This window comes from Anoplophora glabripennis, unplaced genomic scaffold, assembly GCF_000390285.2.
Source record: "Anoplophora glabripennis isolate ALB-LARVAE unplaced genomic scaffold, Agla_2.0 scaffold712, whole genome shotgun sequence".
Lineage (NCBI taxonomy): Eukaryota > Metazoa > Arthropoda > Insecta > Coleoptera > Cerambycidae > Anoplophora > Anoplophora glabripennis.
The window spans coordinates 38,041-61,342 of NW_019416960.1; the positions used below are offsets into that span (position 1 = coordinate 38,041).

Consider the following 23,302-nt stretch of genomic DNA (forward strand, 5'->3'; position numbering starts at 1 on the left):
GATCTTGACAAGGTTTTTTTTTTCAAAAGTAACAAAATAAGTAAGAATTATTTAAGTAAATACGTTGTTATGCTTTTTTTATTTTTAAGTTTACACTAGACGGAATAGTGGACAATAACATTCAAATTGTTTTTTCGTATACAAATTATATGTAATCTATACTTATTATAAAAATATTCATAATAATATTTAAGACAACTTTAACTTATCCCATTATTATACCAGTCTATTCCACGAGATAAGTGATTTTATCAATTGTTCAGTTTCTATAAAGTCCACAGATTCCATATTTGCACCGTTAGAAGTAAATTTTTAAGCCAGTGATTGCAGAAATCAAATTTTTCAAAATTATGGACTTATCCCCTTCTTGCACCAAGGTCTTCAAATAAGATGCAATAATTTAGATTTTGGTTTGGAGGAACGTAAGTTCCAACTAATCACATTTAAACCACTTAAATAATAGTGCAAACCAATCAGACACCTAAATGGGCAGGAAGCGAACCCTCCAGAAGGGCCAACAACCAACTCTCCCGCCACACACAAAAAGACAAAACCTGAACGCAACTAATTGTGCAACGACGGAAGTGGTTAAGCTTTGTTTGACTATGTAATTACTTTTCATTCATGCACTTGCTGTAAGCTGGCTGTTAAACATAGTGGGGGCGTCCCTTGCGGAGCGCAGCGCCCACTGAGCCACTGGACGCACTGGACTCAGTCAATCCTTTGCTGCGTGCTACAGTGAGCTGCCCCAAGGATTGCGCGCGTAAATCTCCAAGTTTAAATCGCCTTTCAATGTCGACACACGTTAATACTGATTAGTGATGTTCTAAGAATAATAAAAAATTTATATTATGCGGTTAACAATGAGAAAATGAGACTGAAGGACAATGCCGGCGATATTTGTGGTTTTGTTTTGTTTTGTGGCAAAGACACTGGCTAGCTTGGATCACTTGGATACCACGGTTGAATTTCAATGCGCCCAGCATTGTCCGATGCAGGTATATGTTACTGATATCTACATTAAATGTAATGTAGCGTCCTTCCTATAACACATTGCAGCATTCAGTATTAACTTATACAGGATGTAAATAAATAAGTGAGAAAAAAATCAGGAGGTGATTCCCTGTGGAAAAATAAGGTAGGTCTTTCATATAAAAAAATATCATATGAACACCCCCTGCTTAAAGCAGCCGCTTAAAGAGGGTGCCAAAAAACTAATTTTTAATATTTTTTTCCGAAATACCTAAAGAATGACAGAAAGGAAATTAAGTAAACATTTTCTGCTGCTGCCTAGCGTTGTAAGGGGTAGAAGAAGTCACCCGTAAGACTTGTTTCATACGTAACTTTTTTTCTTACTACCTTACCAATTAAAAATTCATTTATAATTAATGCAACTTTCTACATTAGAGTACACCTCCATTTTCATGAATTTCCATAAAAAAGTTCTCGAAATTATACATTGTTTCAGCAAATAAAAATAACTATAGCCTTACTAACAACAATTAATTAAGTTTCCATTACAAAATGTCAATGTGACAGCCGCCTACTAGATAAATTACAGTTCGATAAAACTCATGTCATGTAATAGATTTTAAATAAATGTTTTGCTTAGAAATGGTTAATTTTAGGAACAAATTATAAGTGTCCTTTTTTGTTTAGAATGAATCAAGCTATCTGAAGTGAATTTTGGTAAGGTTGGTGGCAATAAGAAAAAAAAGTTACGTACGAAACAAGTCTTAGGGATGGCTTTTTCTACCCCTTACAACGGTAGGGGAAAATTAACAAATTGTTTACTGAGCAGAAAATGTCTATTTAATTTAATTTGTGTTACTTTTTGCATTTCAGAAAAAAATTAAAAACTACTTTTTTAGCACCTTATTGAAGCGGTTGGATCTTCACAGGAAATGTTCACGAGATTTTTTATATGAAAACTTATCTTATTTTTCTACAGAAAATCACCCTCTGATTTTTTTCACACTTATTTATTTATTTACGCCCTGTATAGCTGTTTCACTTAAGAGGGATCCTTTTTTAACTCTTGTAATATCAAATCAATTTCTTCATATTTTAAAATCATTTTCTATTGTACAGCTTGTCCCACTTCTTCTAATTTTATTTTTTTTAAATTGAACATCCTGTTATAATTTTAATTTCTTGTTGAATTTAAAGCCTACTATGATAAATAAATATCGAACCCATATAGGTCATATCGTTTTGCTATTATTTGATGTTTTTTTTTTTAATAAAAATGCCGTTTTCAGCATCCTCAAAAACATCAAATATGTCTAAAATATTACTAAGAGATGAGTTCAGTAAAATATGAAAAAACGATTATTTGTTTGATAGAGTCGCGGGAAGTGGTGGAATATCACTCTAGATTGTAAAGAGATTTGCTTATTTTCTTTGACTACCTCTTCCAACATTCCCAAATTTATGGAGAATAATATACCTATGTAATTAGGTACAGCAATTTTTAAATCGAAAATTATAGACCGTACAGGGTATTACCTGCGTTTGATAAATTATATGAACAAATTCTTTATACTTTCACATGGTACAGTTTTATTAATTTGGTTAATAACATGGTTTTGTGAAATGAATAAATGAAAAATTCCAATTACTAATAGGCTTAGTATCTCTCTATAAATATTTTTATTTAAATTATTTCGAATAATATTTACAATTGCCGCATTGTACATTTAGTATATTTTCCTGATTTAAGGGTATCTGTCCTAATCCGGGGACAATGACCAAAAACACTAGCACTATGCTTAGGCAGGTAATTCTTGGAATATAACCCAAAAAATAAGGTGAGTTTGTTTAAAAAATAAAAATCTTTTTTTATGCTTCCAAATTAATTTCATCGCCTTCAAAATATTCCCTACCCGATACAATGCACTTCTGCCAACGTTTTTTCCAACTCTCGAAACAATCTGAAAAGTCCTTTTCCGGTATGGCCTTCAATTCTGTCGTCGATTCGGCTTTTATTTCCTAGATCGAGTCGAAACGGTGTCTCTCCACAGAGTGGTCTTTTGAGTTTAGGGAATAGAAGTCACTCGGTACTAAATCAGGCGAATACGGTGGTTGCGGAACGATATGATTTAATTTTTGGCTAAATGGTCTAGAATTGTCAATACTATGTGAGCATTATCATAATGCAAAAACCAAGAGTTGTCCGTCCATAATTCTGGCCTTTCGCGGCAAATAGCATCACGCGAACAACGCATAACACTCAAATAATAATCCTTGTTAACAGTTTGGTCGTCCAGAAACGGTTTTAGTAATGTCAGTCTTATATATCAATGTCGGAAACAAAAAACGAAGATTTAAATCTTGCATGTTGCATAATTATTATGCCCTTTATATTTTTTCGCATATATATTATTGTATTTTTTTATATCTGTATTCAATTGTTTTTGGAATGTTTCTGGTCATGGCCAATTTGACAGCAGGTCTGATACGAGAAAAACTGTCCAAAAAATAGAAAATTGCAAATTTCTCTAAAAGTAGTAACGGCAACCCTAACAATGATTATATGGCTTGAAAGGAAATTTTAATCTGCATGCGACAGAGTAAAAAAATATAGGGTGTTCCATTTAAGTTAACAAAGCTATAGCTGTTTGAAATTATCAAAATGTAACAGCAAAAATGAAACACATAGTATTAAATGTTTTAACTTGTTGGTATACCATAATTTAGTATTACCTATGTCCTTTACAGGCACCAAAAATCCGCTTGGAATCACTCTCCTGAAAAGAGTTACTAGCATCTCCGCAAACTCTTGTATCTGTCAATTTTTTTCTTTAAAAATTGATATATCAAAATCTATAACTCCTAGGTATAGGGAATATTTAATAAAGTTACCCTCAAATTTCAGGTAGAATCCGAAAATGTAATAATATATAGGGTGTCGCATTTAAAATAACGAAGTTGGTGTCGACTTCCGGTATAATCGGAAGGTCTAGATTTTCAAATTTTCAAATTTTTCGAAGCAATACTTTCCTAGATATCGATCGACGCAGTTCCCGGTGGGACACCCTGTATATGCTTCAATATTTAATCTTATTATTCAGTATCATGTATTGAAGAAATAGTGAGAAGTGCTAATCTTGGAAACTAACCAATTCCCGATTCGTATTTATGGAAACTTGTTTTTCTAATTTTGAGAAGTTCTTTTCTGTCATCGGTAAAATTCGACCTGTGCAATTCGGAACACCCTGTATTTCGATACAAAATATATCGATAACAAAAGATCTGAGATTCTGAACTGTAAAGGAAAAAAATTCTATTTTATTTTTCTCAAAGAAAAAGAAGAAATAAATAACATTTTGTATAATGCTGCAAGTAATTTTAATCTATAAATGTTTGAAAATCCTGTTCTCAATCAAATTTGTGAAGGTTGCCTCTTTAAAATTAAATAAACTACAACAACAACAACTTGTTAATAGTAACATTAAGTCGAGCATTAAACAGATATTTTCATTACCATACTAGTATAGTGACAGCAATAAATAATATGAAAATATGAACATTATTAAATCAATGTCTTCTGTCAAGATGTTTAAATATATTTATTTTTAGATAGATACCTACATGTACCATTAGAAAATAATCTACATGCAATTTGGGAAAACAATAGGTATATATCCAGAAATAAGTACTGGGTGATCGATATATCTTGAGAAATTCGTTTTTATTGAAAACAACTGAGTTATTTAGATTCTGAAAATTCAGTCATCTAAATCAATCTGGGATAAAATAATTTTAATTATTACGAGTATAATCGAAAACAGTAGAAAACATAAAAACCCTAAATAGAAAAACGTCTTACAGCAGTCTTTTTTGTGGCATCAAAACAGGGATACGTTTCAGATCGCCAACAATAAGTATACTTTTGTATACTTGATCTGAGAAACAGTGAATGTTTTTGTGAAAACTAATGTCACATTTCTCGTATACATTCATATTATCTATTACCTAATAACCTAACTAAATATTTAAAAAGACTAGTGCAAATTTACTACTAATTAAAATAAGATTTTCTTTTTTTAATTGACAAGAATTGAATGTTTCATGCGATAATTTTCCCATTCAGTGAATATTTCAAGGATCTCTTTGAAATTAACTGGCATCTTTATCCTAATCATAACAAACAGTTTTTCTCACTAACCATGGTTCAATTGTTTATTATTATGTTTTAAAATGTATAATCTACATAAAAATATTAATTTAATATAATTATTCTTCAATGGCTACCAAGATTACTGGAATTGAGTTTTATTTTTGAATTTTCATATAAAAAAGTAAACGAATAACAAAAATAAAATACCATAATTGTTTCAGAATTATATTGGAATAAGAAATTTTAAAATAAATATTTTTTACTTCTTTTCGGTTATTATAACACCTCTAAATTTAAATTAGAATTTTGGAAAAACATTCACTTAAACTCGATATCCTATCTATTAACTTTTTATATATTTTTTCATAGTCACGAATCTGAATCGCAATGGATAACTTTATAGGAATTATACATAGATACGTCAATCAAGTTTCATAAAGGTCATACACGATTACAAGCCACGTCACCAATAATTCTATTTGAAACAGTAATTTTGTTTCCTTCACGTTGGCTATTAAATTTCCGTAAAATTAAAAATGATCAATATGATCAAGAATACATTAAATCACAACATTCTGTCTGACCGGCTGGTGACTGGCGTAATTTTTCACGAGATTCTAATCACCGATCGCATTATACCGAGTGAAAACGTCTGTCATTATTAATTGTAAACGAATAATTAATGTTGGTGACATCAACACGACTTTTTTGTCACTCGTAATAGGTACATTTTTTTTGTCATTAGCTTTTAACTAACCAAATACTAATGTAGTCATCATCAGATTAGATCGTGATGTTAATTTCCAGCTTTTGAAAGATTGAAAGCAAATTTCCGACAATAGTTTTCGAAAAACTTCCTTCACGTCACCACCAAACAACGTGAAATTGGACAAATTCGTTCGCTGACGTTCTTTATCTCAGCAAAAATTTAAATATAAGAAGCTTAGAAAATATCGTCTGCCACCTAAATTCCACAACAAAATTCGTCTTCCACCCACATAAGTAATCACAAACAAAATATAATAAAAAATTATACCCGCAAAGATTAAATTGATCACAATGCTTCTTTTTTTTGCCCTTACTTTTGTGGGTGGAAGACGAGTTTTGTTGTGGAATTTAGGTGGCAGACGATATGTTCTAAGCTTCTTATGTTTAAATTAATACGTTTGCGGTTATAATACTTTTTTCTTGATTTTTTACTGTAATTGTAACCATCCTGTAACTTCCCGTCGTGAGGGTACGCTCATGTTACTATTATACAGGGTGTTTCGCATATGAACCGACACAGAGCAGGGGCATGTAGGGGAACCCAAAACACGGTGTGAGTGTACCAAGAGCATTAATCGACAGTAAGTAGAGTTCAATTGAAAATTATTATTTTATTTTATGGGGAATTTAATTCTAAAAATTTCCTTATTCTTGTTAGTTTTCAAAAAACTTTGTCGCTTTCAACAAAAACAGGAATAACTAATAATACGTATTGTTGCTGTTATTGAAAATCGTAGAAAATTCAAAAGTTGGTTATGAATTTAAACGATCTGGAAAAAGTCATTTAATTTTAGTAATTGTTTTGAAAATGGCCAGGAAGTTTTCATTTAGCGAACAAATTGACATGCTATTAGTGTTAGGTTTCTGTGAAGGAAACTACAGGAGTGTTGAAGAATATCGGAGATTTCCAAATCGTTATACTCCTTCAACCTCGAACTAACAAGTCTTCCCATTTGTAAAACCCAATGTAATCCCATCCGCTTGTACACGGGATGCTGAATACGGGACCTTCAAGTAGATCTTCTTATGGCTCGTCTAGATATTCTTTTTGAGGTAAATGGTATTAATATTGCTTTCTTAAGATGCGATCTATACTACTTCTAGATATCCTTCTAGTGGTTTGTTCAATATTCATATTCCTATATCCATTTCTTTTAAGAGATACATTGTTTTATCAATAGTGCCAGATAATAAATATATTGTCAACATATGTATTTTCACCAACACATTGACTTTAGAATTATATGTGTTATGTACGCTATTCCTTCAGTTTGTTCATAAAATTGTTCCCTAGAGAGAAAAAAAGGCTCATTGGTACACACTTTTGCCAAATCTACCAAATTCACATTTTTATCTTATGTGATGAATCTTCGATAGGCGCTCCATACGTTGTCTGTAATAAAAAAATCAAGAAAATAATCTAGCTGCGAATGAATGCCAACGCTTCGATGTAATAAAATTAATAAAAAAATAAAAAAATTTATCCTAATAGTTGTCTTGCACAGGAACATTTCAATTGAAATACGATTAGTATTTTGTAATTAATAAAGTTATTACAATTTTACTATATAAACAAACCAAACCTACTTTTTAATATGCATGAATCCATGGGAACTCTACAAACATCGATAAGTGCTAGAAATATTTCGTATACGAGGTGTGGCTATAAAATAACGAGCCTGGTGCTATAAAACTTTTTATTTTAAATTTGTATACTTATTTATTGTCTCCTTCAATATACATCCCTCCTCTATCAGTAGCACCTAAACAAACTGATTTATAATTAATACAATTAATACATAATCTTACCTACCAGTAGAACTAGTATTTAAAACAAAGTAGGTATAGTATAAACAAAATACTTGTCTTTCCAGTTATTTGTTTCGTATAATCGTTCTTGGGGATAATTTGGGGGGCCCTCGCGAGGCCTGGGGGGCCCCTTAGCGCCACCACTGTCATCTATCCCTACACCGCCTCATGTGAATTTTCCATTGGTCAAAACAATGCTAGGAAGTCTTTTTCTTTCTCAGCTTCAACGGCGTGAAATCTTGTTCCTTTTAATGCAGATTTGACCTTGGGGAACAGATAAAAGTCACATGGTGCCAGGTCAGGTGAATAAGGCGGATGGTCTAACACTGGGATGTTATACTTGGATAGACACGTCGTCGCAGACAATGCAGTGTAAGCCGGTGCGTTTTCCTGATGAAGAAGACTTTTCTTCGCAATTCTGGGCTTTTTTTCTGATTTTACGAAATTTAGCAAGAAGGTAGGTAATAATACCGATTAACAGTTTGACGTTCAGAAACCCAGTAAAGGTACACAATCCGCATGGATATCGAAAAAAACAGTCATCATTGCTTTGACTTTTGATTTGCTCAATCGAGCTTTTTTAACTCTCGGTGAAAGTGGGTTCTTCCAATACATGGAATGCTTAGTTTCTGGATCATAAGTGGAAAACCAAGCCAACCATCCAACCAAAGCAACTATCTTATATTATTATTTCTAAGAAGTTTAGGTAATTTTCAATGGCATATAAAGAGTCGCTACAAATATTTTCAAGAGACTATTTTTGTTCGACTGAGCATTTCCGGCACCACTTTCGCACGAATTCTTTGCATGTTCAAATTCTCGTGTAAAATTTGCCTTACGCACTCTTTGTTCTACAGTTTCAACAATAATACGAATAGTTATTAGTTAACCGATGCTCAAATCATATCAGATTAGCGATTTTTCCAATATTTTTATCCGTTTTTGATTGTGGAAGAGCGTTCCAGGCGTGCGTCATCTTCAACGTCTTCTCATAAATCTTGGAAACGCACACATTATAAACATTCATTGCCATATACTTCCCTTAAAAAAAGATCAGTTTCTGTAACGGTTTTTCCAAGTCTCATACGAAATTTCATGACAACTGGGTGCTCTATTACAACACATCCTTTTTTCGGCACACCAAAAAAATAGACCTTACACCGATAGCTACTTCCAAACTAGTATGTCTGCAGACGCGATAAGGACGGTAACCAGAGAAGGACAACTTTGGCGCATACGTAGTTCGCCTGTAGTAGTATCAGTCTCGTTATTTTATAGCCACACCTCGTATATGAATATCCTCTACAAACGTTCATCCATGTTTTGTGCAAGCAAAATTGCGAGTGACTACGACTGCAAATTTTCGTGAACGATTGGAAACTTTCATCAGATTTCATATGATCGATGGATATTAATCCAATACAAAATCAATGTATCCTATCAAGAGAAAAGTTGTCGTCATGTTCACACAAAAGTCATCTCATTTTACTTAAATATAATCCGTGTTTTTCTTTAAAACATAAACCTGTTTTCAATTGCACATAAACAGGTATGGTTAACTACTAAGAAATAAAATAATGCAGTAACGAGCTTCCATGAAATTAATTTGTAATTTTATGTTGTTTCACAGAAAAAGTTTTATTTTTCTAACAGGACAACCACAAGAGAAATTTTTAGAAGATGTACTGCATTTAACTGGTATATTCAATTGATTGTATTAAGTATCTCAACGTGTCTAGTTTTTTGACGTCAAAGAATCCTATTAACGATTAGATTCTATTTATAATAGTGTTGTCTAAGCAGTGTTTCAGTTACGCATCTAAGTACAAATCGTTTTTTATTAGAGAATACAACTCAAGTTGTATTTCAATTTGAAATAATTACCAAATTGCTCAGACGTATCATAAAATTTTCTATTTTAGAATGTACCATGTACCAAATCTATACTATTAAACACAGTATACTGCAATCATTTATTTATTTATTTCTTTAAAATTACAACAGCTCACGAGAAAATCACAATTACAGAGAAGGGAAAAACAAAAAATACAGTAAGTGATTACAAAAATACAAAAGAAAAAACAATACTTGCAAATACATAGAAAATACTACAATATATGACAAACAATAAAACAGATTTAAACAAAGCTATCCTAAAAATAATTTCTTTAAGGTAACGTGGAAAATATCAATGCTGTCCTGCAAATTTGCAAAATTTCAACACATTATATGTAAAGGAGAATTTTACAATACATTGGTCTAGCAGTTCTCAAAAAAAAAGTATCAGTAGTGCTAGTGGTAGCTAGATTTATGAAAATCTGGCTCCAGATGTGTGATTAATGAAGGTGAGATCAACCAGCAATCCTTTTGATGCCAAATTTTACTGAAATCGGTGGATTTCAGAAACGTATACCCGCCATATTGGATCAGCCATCTTGAATTTTTACAATGTGAATTCATATTCGTAATCAGCGACCCAAAAAACCCCTTTATACACAATCTGGTAAAAATCCGCTCAGAATTTGAAAATAGCGATTCTTGCTCGGTTTTTTGAGGTTAGAAAAAAAACCACACGTTCTAGCTCAATTCTGACAGCGGATTTGAATTCAGCAGAGTCTTTTACATAAAAATGTACTATTTGATGCGGAAATAAATTTGTTTCCAAATTTTCCCAGTAAATTTTCATCAATTTTCACTATTTTTCACAAGTTTTTTGAGGTTAGGAAAAAATTGTGACGTGATGGGCCAATTCTGACCCCAGATTCGTGTTCAGGAAGCCAAATTACTACGAAAAATATATGTCGCATAAGAAGTATACCCAACTTTTTTTTTTCTGAGTGGCTGTAAATCAAAAGATCGTTTAATTATCACATTATCTTTTCAGGAGGTATCAATAATTAAACCTAAATTTTTTGTTAAATTAATTGGTTGAAATCAATCATCAGATAATTTGATACGACTCTTAGATCGAATTCTAGCAGGGTGTATTTCAAATAACATATATTAGATTTTAAAGAATTGATAGAAGACAACACTTATTTGAAATATTTGAAAAGAAGATTTAAATAATTGTTCATTTTCTGATTTGCTTGTATTCCATTTTATTCGAAAGAATTACACGTGTGTCATCAGCGTAAAATGTGATTTGCAGGAAGGCAGAACTTTTTCAAAATGGTAAGTGTATGTCGTGAAAAAATATGGGCCCTTAAACAAACCCTTGTGGCACTATGCTATTGATTATTTGGTAATCATAATACTGATTATCATATACAACACGTTGTTTCCTGCAAGTAAGATAGCTTTCAATTAGAGAAATTGATTCATGATTGAAGCCAAAATAATACAGTATTGCAAGAAGCAGTAGATGATTAATACTATCAATTGCTTTACTACATACCAACAAAACTAGATAGTTAACATATTATCAGTAGCTCTCACATATACTGCTTGCAAAAATGTATTGCTAATATCTCATATTGATCAAAATCAGATCTTACATGTGAGAAGAATATTTATTGGTGTGGAGACCTTTGTAATAAGTAATATCATTTACTTTCGGTAAGGGTAAAATATTTGCAACTTTACAGTGATTTGGAAAGACACCCTTATCAAAATGAATATTAATTAAATCAATGTATAGTATGAAAGTGATTCATTTTCTAATAATTAAGAATTCGATATCAACAATACAGTACAATAGAAAAATATCAGAAGAATTCCAGCCTGGTGGCCTATCTTTTATAAAATATAGAACGTGTGTGTGTCTTTCTATGAAAAAATTATCTAAAACGATAACACTATTGACATTGGCAATTCAATTTCCAAGTTCAACGACAACTTGAAGACCGTTAGGATAAAGCGTGTTTGAAAAATTAACTCCAATAAATTATTTTAATGCAGCTTTATCGCGTGGAACGTCTTTAATTAATTAAAAACAGCAATTAGAAGTCTTGGGAGCTTGTGTGGCAACATATCAGTTTATTTTCGACATTAAAAGGCCACGAAACAACACAAATCGAGACACTGAAATTGTCACATTGATTAGAAATTAATTACCTTTTACTTTACTATCTGTTATTTTGATTGACCTGCTGGACTATGTCGATTCTGTATTATAAACATGTCGATAAGCTTAACATATCGACGGTTGTAATTTATTAGTACTGTGAAGTGTTAACATTTTTATTTTCCATTAAGAAATCACACAAAACAGTGTACTAAAATTTTATGATTTTGACGACTCCTAATATGAATATTTCGAATATAACATCAAAATGCACATTTTTGTGTTACCTAAATCAATGATAGGGTACCTTTAACGGAAGATTAGTTAAAATTACAGAATTCTTGAATTTGTAAATGGAATTAAAAAATACATCCCAAACAATTTGAGGTGCAATACCTGAATTTGTATATACATGGTCAATTTTGCTATTTTCCATATTTATGAAATTACAATTATACAATTTTGACGATTATTAAAAATTATAAAAATATATTATTATAGTTAGTCTGAAATAAGTTATACATACATTTATAATAAAAATTGGTATCATCCAATTTGTTATGCCATGTTGAAAGGTGCCAAAGATTTATCGAATTAAAACAAATTTTTGATAAGTTTCTTGAACAAAAATGTATTGTGTCAAAAAAATTATTAAATGTGAAATTTATTTTAATTTTGTATGATTAATAGGCAACCCCTAGATAAAACTTTGAGATACCTCTGATTTTCCAAATATTTTTAATGTATATTTGTTATTTGACATTTATTAAATTTGTTTTGCATTTACCGGTTACTATATACGTACACGTAATACAAAAATCGTAGTAAAATAGTATCAATACTTTGTTAAAAAAATTGGTGTAAGTTACCTACATTTTACTAATTTATCTATTCATTGTACCTTGTACTTTACATTGGACTGATTCTAATTTATTGACGACTTAGGGGATTTTTATTTTTATGAAAGTAATAATATGTACGCAATAGTAAATTTTAGTTTTATTCTAGAATTTTGGAATCTGTTTTAATATAAATATTTAACGAATAATATAATACTCGTATATAATGTCAAATTATATACTGGTGATGTTCAAAATTAAACACGCTGTATAAAATAATACATTTAGCACATAACAATTTATTTTTAAGAATTAATATCTTTAACAATTTGTATTAGCAAACTCAGTTAAACAATAATTATGTTCCGGCAAAACTTATTCGAAGTTAACAAACGTCTCTTTCGGCGGCCGATTTTAACGAGGCCTCAATTGTCCCTTATTAACACAAATTAGTAATAATTGCTCGAGCCCTTGATTATACGCACGCTGAATGAGCGTCAGATCTATTTACCAACAAATAATAAAAAAAGAAACGACATATAAATATTATACCGTGTTTAAATGACTCACAATCTCTTATTATTTCAATATGCTAACTAAGCTCATTCATAGATTTCGTTCTATTTTCCATATATAAACACGATAATAAAAGGTAGACGAATATATTTAAAATTTTTTATATTATGCGCTAAAAGTGCATTTTTTATTATGAATTAAAAGGTACTAGTATTGTGTTGTATATACACAATTTTTTGCAATTCGTGATCCAAAATTACTAAAATCAATCAAATTTGGAAAACCACAAGATATCCAGATTTTTTTTTCATTTTCTGTTTTTCTGCAATTCCGCCACTTTTTAAAATACTTGAATGCAACTTGTGGAGTTTCTGGGTGGCAAAATATGCTTTGAAACTTATGTTTTACCTAAAATACAGAGGTCGCTAAGAATGTCTACAGTTTCAAATTTTTTTTACCATAGCCCCTTTTTCGTAGATATTTTGCAAAAAATACTTTAAAAAAGTGTACTTGTAACTCGCTACTGCATGCATGAGTCGTCCTAAGGAACATTCAATGATATTAGATATATGCAACACCCACAAAATCTGCATATAGCAGAACAGGTTCTGTTTGTCCAGATTGGGCAAATAAAACACAAATTCTCAAGACTTTTATACCTGTTGATATGGGCATTCAAAGGCATAAAAATTAATTTATGCAGCTCTTAAATACCTAAACTAGAAGTAAAAATATTAACAATAGGAAGATGCAGAAATTTTTAATTAATATTAGTCAAGGCAATTGTCACATTTATCCTAAACAGCATTCATTCTGAGGAAAAGTATCAAAAAGGTTATTTTTTTCTCTATAGTCTATGATTTTATACAAACAACAAATTTAGAACAAGATCAATGCTTTCCAAGATCTTGCTAAATTAATTCCAAGTTTGATAATTTTGTAACAGAAATTTTCACTTAGTACCTTCCCGTTCAAGCTCCTATAAATAAAGAACAATAAATATGCAGTGTTGCAGGTGGTTTTTCCTATTTCCCGAAAGGATAAAAAATCGTAGATTCAATTTTCAATTTTTTGATATGTGTAGAAATATTTCAATTTTGTAATTAAGTTTTTATACAATTTTTTGTATGGGACTCAGTGGCTACACGATATTTTTCTATAATTTCAAGTTTTCCAGTAGCAACCTTAACATTTTTTTAAATAGTACACCCTATAGAAACTTGGGGTGGTGATAGTACATAAAAACATATGACTAAAAGATAAAGCAACCCTAAACGCACCGTTTCGAAGTTGTAAGCCTTTAAATGTGCAACTACAAAAATACTTTTTATGGTCTAATTTTTCTTTGGAAAAAAAGAACATAATGAATTTTTCAGGGACTACTACTACTACTATATATTCAGTTTAAATAGACCGATAAATAATGTGAACATGAATTAAATTAGGACTGTAGAAAGAAGCTTTTTTGATCACCCTATTTTTAGCTAAATTTCCATAATGACATTGCGAATATTACAAAATGCAGGATTTTCTTTAATAAATATAATCAATTTCCAAAAATATTTTTTTCAGTAAGCAATCAAAACTAAACAGAGAATCAAAACAAACCTTTTTAAAATAGTGAAATTGACCTCCATTCACGTCGATGCATGGCCTCAATTTCCTTCTAAAACTAAATAAAATTATTCTGTAGAAAAATTAATTGATTATCAGGGACCAGTCCCGACTTCAAAAATTTACCACTCTTCAATCGACTCCACGAAGTTGGAAAAACCGCTCCATGCAAAATCGATCGTAGGGAGAGCCGAGGCCGATGTCCCGAAGGACCCAGAACGAGATTATTAAAAAAAAAAATCACGACGAGACGATGAAAATTGGCGAGTGGCGAGAATTTTTTCCAATATTTCCCACTGTGCGTCGTACCCAAAACCGCTCCGAGCATCCACAAACTGGTTCAATCACAACCGTCGATGTTGACGAAAGACGATACCGTCATCAGAGATTCCCAGGACGATGTTAGGCGGGAAGGGAAAACTTTCACTTCAGTTCTCGCTGTCGGGTAAAAAAAAACACCCCGTTGCAGCGGTCAGCATCCCTAACGACGCGAAATAAGGGCAACGAAGCCGTTCAAGGTTATAATTTCGGTTTGGACATGGTTAGGAAGGCAAATCCGAGCAGTGGGAATGGTGCTGTCCAAAACTGAACTGTGCCGATAGAGACATCAACGGAGATGCCCCTACATGTGACGGAACGTCGACCCTGGGCATCAGCAGAAATATAACCAATGTACGGATAGTTGTTTTATGTTAATTATCGCCCAATTATTGTATTATTAGGCCAAAAATAAACAATAAAATCAAATACTTTTTTAAATATTTTTGAGTTAGATTCTCTCATAAAAAATCACCTAACGAGCTCATAGCTCTCCCAGCTCCTCAAGCTGCCCGCCTAGGTCCGTCCTACCTACGATGAGAGGTACCCAGCTCTTAAGCTGTCATAGACAACCGCTCTAAAGCCTCCTGCGAAGCGAAGTGAACAAAGCTCCTGAAGCATGCAGGTACTCTATGGAGACCTCAGTAATAAACTTTAGTGTCTAGCCCACACACATAAAAACAGTGATAAAGGCATCAAAGTCGCAGACTCTCAGTGCTACATAAAACCTAGCGAAAAACAATCCAAAGGGTCAGTTGAAACCTACAAAACTAAACTAAAAGCCAAAATGGAAATCACCTTATAGGCGAGCAGATGAATAAGATCCCAGCACCGCATGTAAAAACGGAGCTAACCAAGTCGCAAAGATGAGTCCCAGAGGACACAGTCGATGCCCAAGAGAGCTACGGGGCTGGCGCGGCTCAGCCCGATGCGTTAACGCCCGAAAACTCTGCGGCCAATCAAAATCCAAAGGTTCCTCTAAACGACATTCCACGACATATTCATTTATCCCACTATTGTGTCAGATATACCTGTATGATTAAAATCCGAACGATTTTTAAATTTAAACGATTTGGTTTCCGAACGGCACTGATCCTAATATTCGCATTAATCCGATCACAGTTTTCTAAAAATCTTATGATATTCGCTATGTTATGCTCGCACAAAACGCTATGTTATGCTCGCACAAAACGCTATGAACGCTAGCACTGAAAAAATTGCAATAAAAAATAGGATATAGGGTGAATAAAAAACATCCTTCCACACTCCCGATTTTATTCAAATTCTTACTATTTATCGGCCTATTAAACTGAGCACTCCCTGAAAATTTCATTGTTTTCTTTTTCCAAAAAAGAGTTATAACGAGCGTTCAAATAAAAACGTGGTCAAGTTGGTTCTGAAAATTTGGACGTAGGGCGTAGCGTATAGCAAATGAACTTAAACGTCATCTGTCAAAGCGCTATATCGCCGCTATCAATTTGAATATTTCGTTTTAAAAAACGCTTAAAATGGTGTTTTCTCAAGAACAAAAAGTGTTTATTATAGAGTCCTACTTTAGAAATGGACGCAAGATTGATGGAATATGGAAGTATTCTATTGAGGAATGTTTCATAGAATTTCAAAATCAATTTCCCGGGGTTGTTAAGTACAAAATTTTTCAAAGTGCAGCTCAGCGTTGTGTTAATGTTTTTCGTGAAACGGGCAGTGTAACAAGAAAAGAAGGAAGCGGCCGATCTAAAAAGCGGACTGAAGAATTAAAAGAAAATGTCCAACAAATAATGGAAAATGCGCCAAGAACTTTTGTATGTGTTTTATCACAAATGGTGGGAATATCAGTCGGTACCTGCCACACAGTGTTAAAAAAAGATTTGCGTTTGTTCTCCTATCGTTTAACTTGTCAGCAAGAACTTCATGAAGTTGATTTTCCGCGACGGGCTGTATTTTGTGAATGGTTTTTAAACAACTACGGTGAACTTCATAATATCACCTTTTTTTCTGATGAAGCCTGGTTTCATTTAAGTGGTTACGTAAACTCACAGAATATGAGAATGTGGTCTTCTGAAAAACCAAATAACTTTTTTGTCGAGGGCCCTCTACACGCTCAAAAAATTGGAGTTTGGTGTGCTCTCAATCGAAGGAGGATTTATGGACCTATTTTTTTTAATGGTACTCTTACTGCGCAAAGGTATAGAGAAGAAATTATCGCTCCTTTTGTTAACCAGCTGGAAGAAAACGAAATTACAAACTTTTACTTTCAACAAGATGGCGCAAGGGCACATACGGCAAGCGAGACGATGAATATGTTGAGGGAAATTTTCCAAAATCGGCTAATAAGTCTCAATGCTGAACATGAATTTCCACCGAGGTCATGTGATATTACGCCGTGTGATTTCTTTTTGTGGCCTTACCTTAAAAACACTATTTTTGAACTGCCTATTCCTGATTTAAACCATCTGCAGGCTCGACTTATAGACAAGATTCGTGAAATTAACAATACCCCGAGCATCTTAGAAAATTTCTTTAATTCTTTCAGGAACGGGTGTGAAAAGTGCTTGGAACAAGGAGGGGGACACTTTCAGCAACTGCTTTAATTTATTGTTATAACAAGGAGGGGGACACTTTCCGCAGCTGCTTTAATTGTTTGTTATTGTTATCACGATTATTCTTTAAAATAAAGTTATATAGTCATTAAAGTTATCGAAACTGACAGCTACTATACAGCTCGTTGAGAAATGAGGTTAAGTTGGTCGCTATAAGCTACTCCCTACGTCCAATGTGTCAGAGCCAACTTCGACCACGTTTTTATTTGAACGCTCTTTATAATACAAGCTACTTTAACGAGGTTGAATTTATTAGAACTTTTAATTATGTACTACCCCCACCTAAAGTTTTAGGAACACCACATTTGTATAGTCTTTCCGAAGTCAGTTAAACATGTATAAAAAAACCGAGAAATCAAATTTAATGAGTTTCATAGGCGCCCCTAAAAAAGTTTTCTGCCAAAGGTTAAAAATTATAATAATTTTTATATAATGTGTAAAAAATTTCTATTATATGTTGATTTAACCAACAACATATTTTAATTATTTATATCCTCAAACAATTTTATTACATTAATGGTAAATTTCGTTTTGTTCCATTTCAAGAGGTCTCCAAAATGCCATGTTGTAATAATATTAGTAAACCAAATATCCCTCTTATTTCTGCCTTTCGCAATTGTAATATGAATGATTGATAGAATTACCTGAATCACACCAAATTCCATTCCATTCATTGCTGCACTGCACTGCCAAGCGACTTGTCGACAACTGAAATTTATGACGCAGTCGACCAGAGCAACAGTGCGTATTGCTGTTTGCCCGCACGCTAATTCTTCAACTGAGCGTATACATTTCTACCACCTGCACATTTAGTTCGACCAGACCTGTATATGAGTATGGCTAAATAAATATGGGAACAAGTTTTTTAAATATTTCAATGCGTCAACGACCGAACCTGGTACATACTGTCATCCTCTTGGTTCTTCAATTGATATCGGAAAGACTATACAAACGATTTTTTTTCAAGGAATAAAAACCAAACTTTTTTTTGTAATTCAACCGTTTCTCATACAATTAAGAATTGAAAAAAAAAATCATAGGTCACAAAGTTAAGCAATTCTAAAATCAATTTGAGACTCGTTAACATTATGTCAACTTTCCAAGAATTTTCCGCCCCCATATGGTAACACGTCTGACGAGCAACTTGATTCACTAATATCATAATTAACTTTATCAACTAAACGATTATGATCAGTACTTGTAATTCCTCTCTCCTGGAAATTAAGACCTAACGACAATTTCCGGAAATTTATTTCTACAATAATTGTAGACTGTAATTTAATTTGTTTTATTAAACATTATACATGTGATTATTACGTTAACACGTACTTAAATAATTAGTCACGTTGGTCATCGTGACAGCGATCATCTTTCTAGAAGACGGTTTTAAGTCTAACAATTATTTTTTAATATGTGTTAAATTATGTGGGAAAGAACCCTCTTGTTAACTAGCGAACGAGTATCTAGCAATCAACTAAAAGCAATTCAAAATGAACCCTAAAATAATTTGAACTGGATAGAAATGGGTATTAGGGAATAGGTTTTCGTGGAGTGTCAGGTTTGAAAAAAAAACTATAACCGCTATTTTCCGTAAAATACCTTGAGTAGGTTTTTGGTTCTGACTTGTTGTTGATGTCATTGCTAAAATAAAAGCAAAAAATTATAGAATTGTGTATCAATGTAGAAACTTCCTTCTAAGGCTAACAAAAAAAACCTTTATAAAGGACAAGACTGTTTTTTCAATGTTTTGAAAACGGGAGAAACAAAAATTAAATTGAGAAGCGATTAACAGAATCTTAAGTACAGTGTGACAAAACAGAATATTTTTTAATTTCCTTTATGTTGTTTCAGAATCGGACGGACATAGGCCATTACGACTACGCCTGCGACTACAAATGCAACATAGCTCAGGTAGGATCAATATAATTATTTCCCTTTATAACACAGGACGCCTCGTAACCCCATTTGTGCTTTAAATTACTTGAAAATTCGAGATGAATCCTGTATGGGTTCGACTGACTTTTATGTGACATATTACATTGCATTCATCTAAATCACTGACCAGAGATCCGCTTCCGGTTTGCACAAGTCTTCGGTGTCACGATTTTTTCAAATGAACATTATGATACAATGAACATTACGATGAAATAGGTGTGGCAGGTAGAAATAGCCAGAGATGAGCCAATCAATAATAATACAAGATAAAATGTATCACTCACAAACAGTATTATGGTAAGACAGTTTTAACTGTTACTATAGAAGGTGCCTAATAAAGAATATGAGGTTTCACTGAAGAGTTACAGGCCATCCCAAAAAAAAAATTATTTATTTATTCAGAATAACTCCGTCATTTTTAAAGATTTTTTAATAAAATTTGTTATAGTGGAGGTTATGGGTGGCTTTTTTCCGAGGAAAAGATTATCTTTTGAAACACCACTATTGTAGAAAGTTTCATATCTTAAAACCTTTGTTTTGGTTCAAGCACTGTACTCTGTAATACTGAGTGCGACAATGAAGAAAAAATGAATGAATTTAGGCGGAAAAATGTGATAATAATTAAATAGAAACGCAAAAATACTAAATACCCGCTTTAACCTAAATTTGTAAACAACTATATTTACTTTAAATAAATGATAAGTAAAAAAATTATTTTAAAAACAAGCTTTTATTAAAATGCAATAAAAAGAAAAAATAAACCAGAGTTGATAATACCCATAATGTTTTGTAAACTCCAAACCTACAAAAGGGTTGTATATGGCTGCTCTATAGAAGTGTCATCAGCAAAAATATGATAAATAGACACGTACTATTTATAATCAGTATGTTCTTATACGATTTAAAAGCTTGTCGCCAGGTTTATTCCTAATTGGAATTTTTATTTTAAGGGGTAAATTACCTTTAAATTTTAAATTTAAATTAATTATAGCAACATGAACATACTGATTATACAAGGTGTAACCTAAGTACGTTAAAATATTTAACTGGGGTATTCCTAAGATAATTCTAAGAAGAAGAAGAAGAAATTTGCTTTCTCGAAAACGGTGGCTTCTAGAGTTGTTAAGGAAGTGTTCCTTTTTTGCTTAAAAAAGGTGTAGGAATATGGTTTATGCAGCAGAAGTCTTCTGTTGAAAAAGTTATGGTAAATTAAAATTAATGATGATAGCGTACGTAATGCCCTCTAAGTGCTGCACAAAAATTAATACTAAATTTTGATTTTTCACCTCAAAAAAAAACCCCGGTTACCAAATTTTGTGCGAAAAATTTCATCTTTCGTAAAAGTTACTTAAGAAAATCGAAAATAAAATTTTAATTTCAACGCCCTGTATCTCAGAAAAGAAGCGTTTCCGTACAAAGGTTTATATAAACTTTTTTCTTAGAATTAACTCAGGAATACTCCACTTAAATATTTTAACGTACTTAGGTTACACCCTGTGATAGTACAGTTCAAAGTTGGCTTGCAAGATTTGAACTAAACATACATACTTGTGAAGTTAAATAAAATTCATATTAGTGTATTGTTTAGAGGAAGTGGTTCAAATTTGGCTTGCAAAATTTGAACTAAACATATATACACACAAACATGTGAAGTTAAATAAAAACTTGTAAAAAAGCTATTAGTTGCATGTAGTTAAAATGCCATTAATCTAAAAAAATGTTGTTTTTTTTGCTGCTTTGTAACTTAATTAAATATTTTTTAAAGTATTCCTAGCGATTTCTGTTTTAGGTAAAAAATGAATTCATATTCATACTCATACTAAGCTACCTTAAAAAACTTCCCTATATTAAATTTTATTGGAAAATCTTTAAAAGTTACAAAGTTATTAAAAAACGAAAAAAGTCTCTAATGAGACGTAATTTTTTAAGGAAACAAAATTGTACTGTCTAAATCGGTTTATTTTGACCCAAGACAACTATTACAGTATTCTTTACTGAACATCCTGTATAAAAGCACTAGAAATGTCAACAACTTGTAATCAGGAAATTACTAATGTATTTGAAACATTGCTGGTAGTTATTAAATTATTAACAAGTTATTGGTCGTGTTTATGATAATTATGATAGATAAAACATTTGAACATTTGAACTAAACACTGAAAACTTAAATGGTACCCGGGATTACATCAATTTTAAGGCAGAACAAAACAACTTTGTAAAGATTATTGAAATACCTGTAAAATGGTGTGCCACTTAACCCCCGTGCCATTTAAGATTTTTGAAGGGGGTTGCTGCCCCATTTAGGGGGATGACCCTACATCCATGACTTTATGATCAAAATATGTCCCCCTTGAAAGAAAGAAATCGACCTGTTTTGGGGTTTTCCGAAAAAACCTGTCGCATTGAAAAAATTTCAGGTGGACTGTTTTAATTGGGTCATCCTGTATATAAAATCTAACACAGTAAGTAGGTAAATGGGAATAACATACATACTTTAAGAAAAGGCCAATATTGAAACACGTATAACAGTTTTCGAATGTCAACAATTACATATTCATGAGATATTCTGCAAAAACAGTTGATACGTAAATACGCAGCAAAAGTTGTGTACAAAAAGATAATAAATTCTCATTCAAATTTCCTCCGAATTAGTGGTTAAAACCGCAAAACGTTTTTGTAGAAATAATAAATGTTTTAATTTACCATAACTGACTTAATAAATATTACGAGTGTACAGAAATTTTAAAGAGAAGATCATCATGTGTCTTATACTAAATTAATTATTTTTAACTTTAATCATCGATTGTAGGGAGCGCAATAATCGATACGATGTTAATGTTTTCTGAATATGCTTACGAGTAACATGTTACTCTTCTGATATGATTTTATCATTTTTGAAATCGAAGTGTCTTGAGATATAGAGATGGGAGTTCGAAAGCTTTTTGTAAAGTTACTTAAATAATAATTCTAATTAATACTTGTTTTAGGTCTATCCTCAATTTCGTTAAGCACCTATTCTTCCATTTTAACTGAGCGTGCTAATTTTCAGCCAGTTTTTTTAAACTCCTGGTTTCAGTAAGACACTGATGTAAAAAACTAAACATCGTATGACACGGAATAACACAAAAAAGGCGCCTTATCGCCCATTTCAATATTTGTGTAGTTTTCCATTTCAGAGACAGTAAGTTGTAGGTAAAACATCTATTGCATTAAACGACTTGAGAAAAGCACAATGACAATTATTGACAGCAATGTATTATCAGTGTATTAAAAAAAAAGATGGTGAAATAGGTAAGTTCTCATCAATCTAAAACAACACCTACTTATTTTAAATTGCAAATTTATAACTTTATAAAAAATATACAATGAAAAAACTATTGAGGATTGCAATTTTCAATCCCTTTCGAGATGATTAAAAATATCGGTGTAGGAAATACTTTGATAAGATAAGGTAGCGTCCCAAATTGCATTATTTTATATTTCTCTAACTGTGAGAAATAAAATAAAAACTGAATTTTAACATATCCCTTCAAGGGAAGACGTTTTCGAAATAAGTTTATATAGAAGACCCCCTTCACTTTTTGGCAAAAATACCCTATGTGAGCTGCTGGTTTCGACTGAGACTTAATATTTTCACATTTAATGTCATTTTATCCTCAAATTGTACACACAAGATTTCGTTACAGTGTCTTCATTTATTCCGAAGATATTTCGAAATATAATACACTTGTTTTAAACTTTAAAACCATTATCTCAAAAGTGACGATATTATGAA

The 23,302-nt window shown here is 32.0% G+C and overlaps 1 protein-coding gene across 1 annotated transcript in view; it reads left to right on the forward strand.

The window, feature by feature from the left end:
• Nucleotides 1-692: 692 nt before the first annotated feature.
• Nucleotides 693-23,302, forward strand: part of LOC108911444 (proto-oncogene tyrosine-protein kinase ROS) — an 84,181-nt gene continuing 61,571 nt past the window's right edge. The window contains exons 1-2 of the mRNA XM_018716383.1: nt 693-998; nt 19,444-19,503. Coding sequence (XP_018571899.1) covers nt 888-998; nt 19,444-19,503 — 171 coding nt within the window. The 5' untranslated portion in view covers nt 693-887. The remainder of the gene's footprint in view (nt 999-19,443; nt 19,504-23,302) is intronic.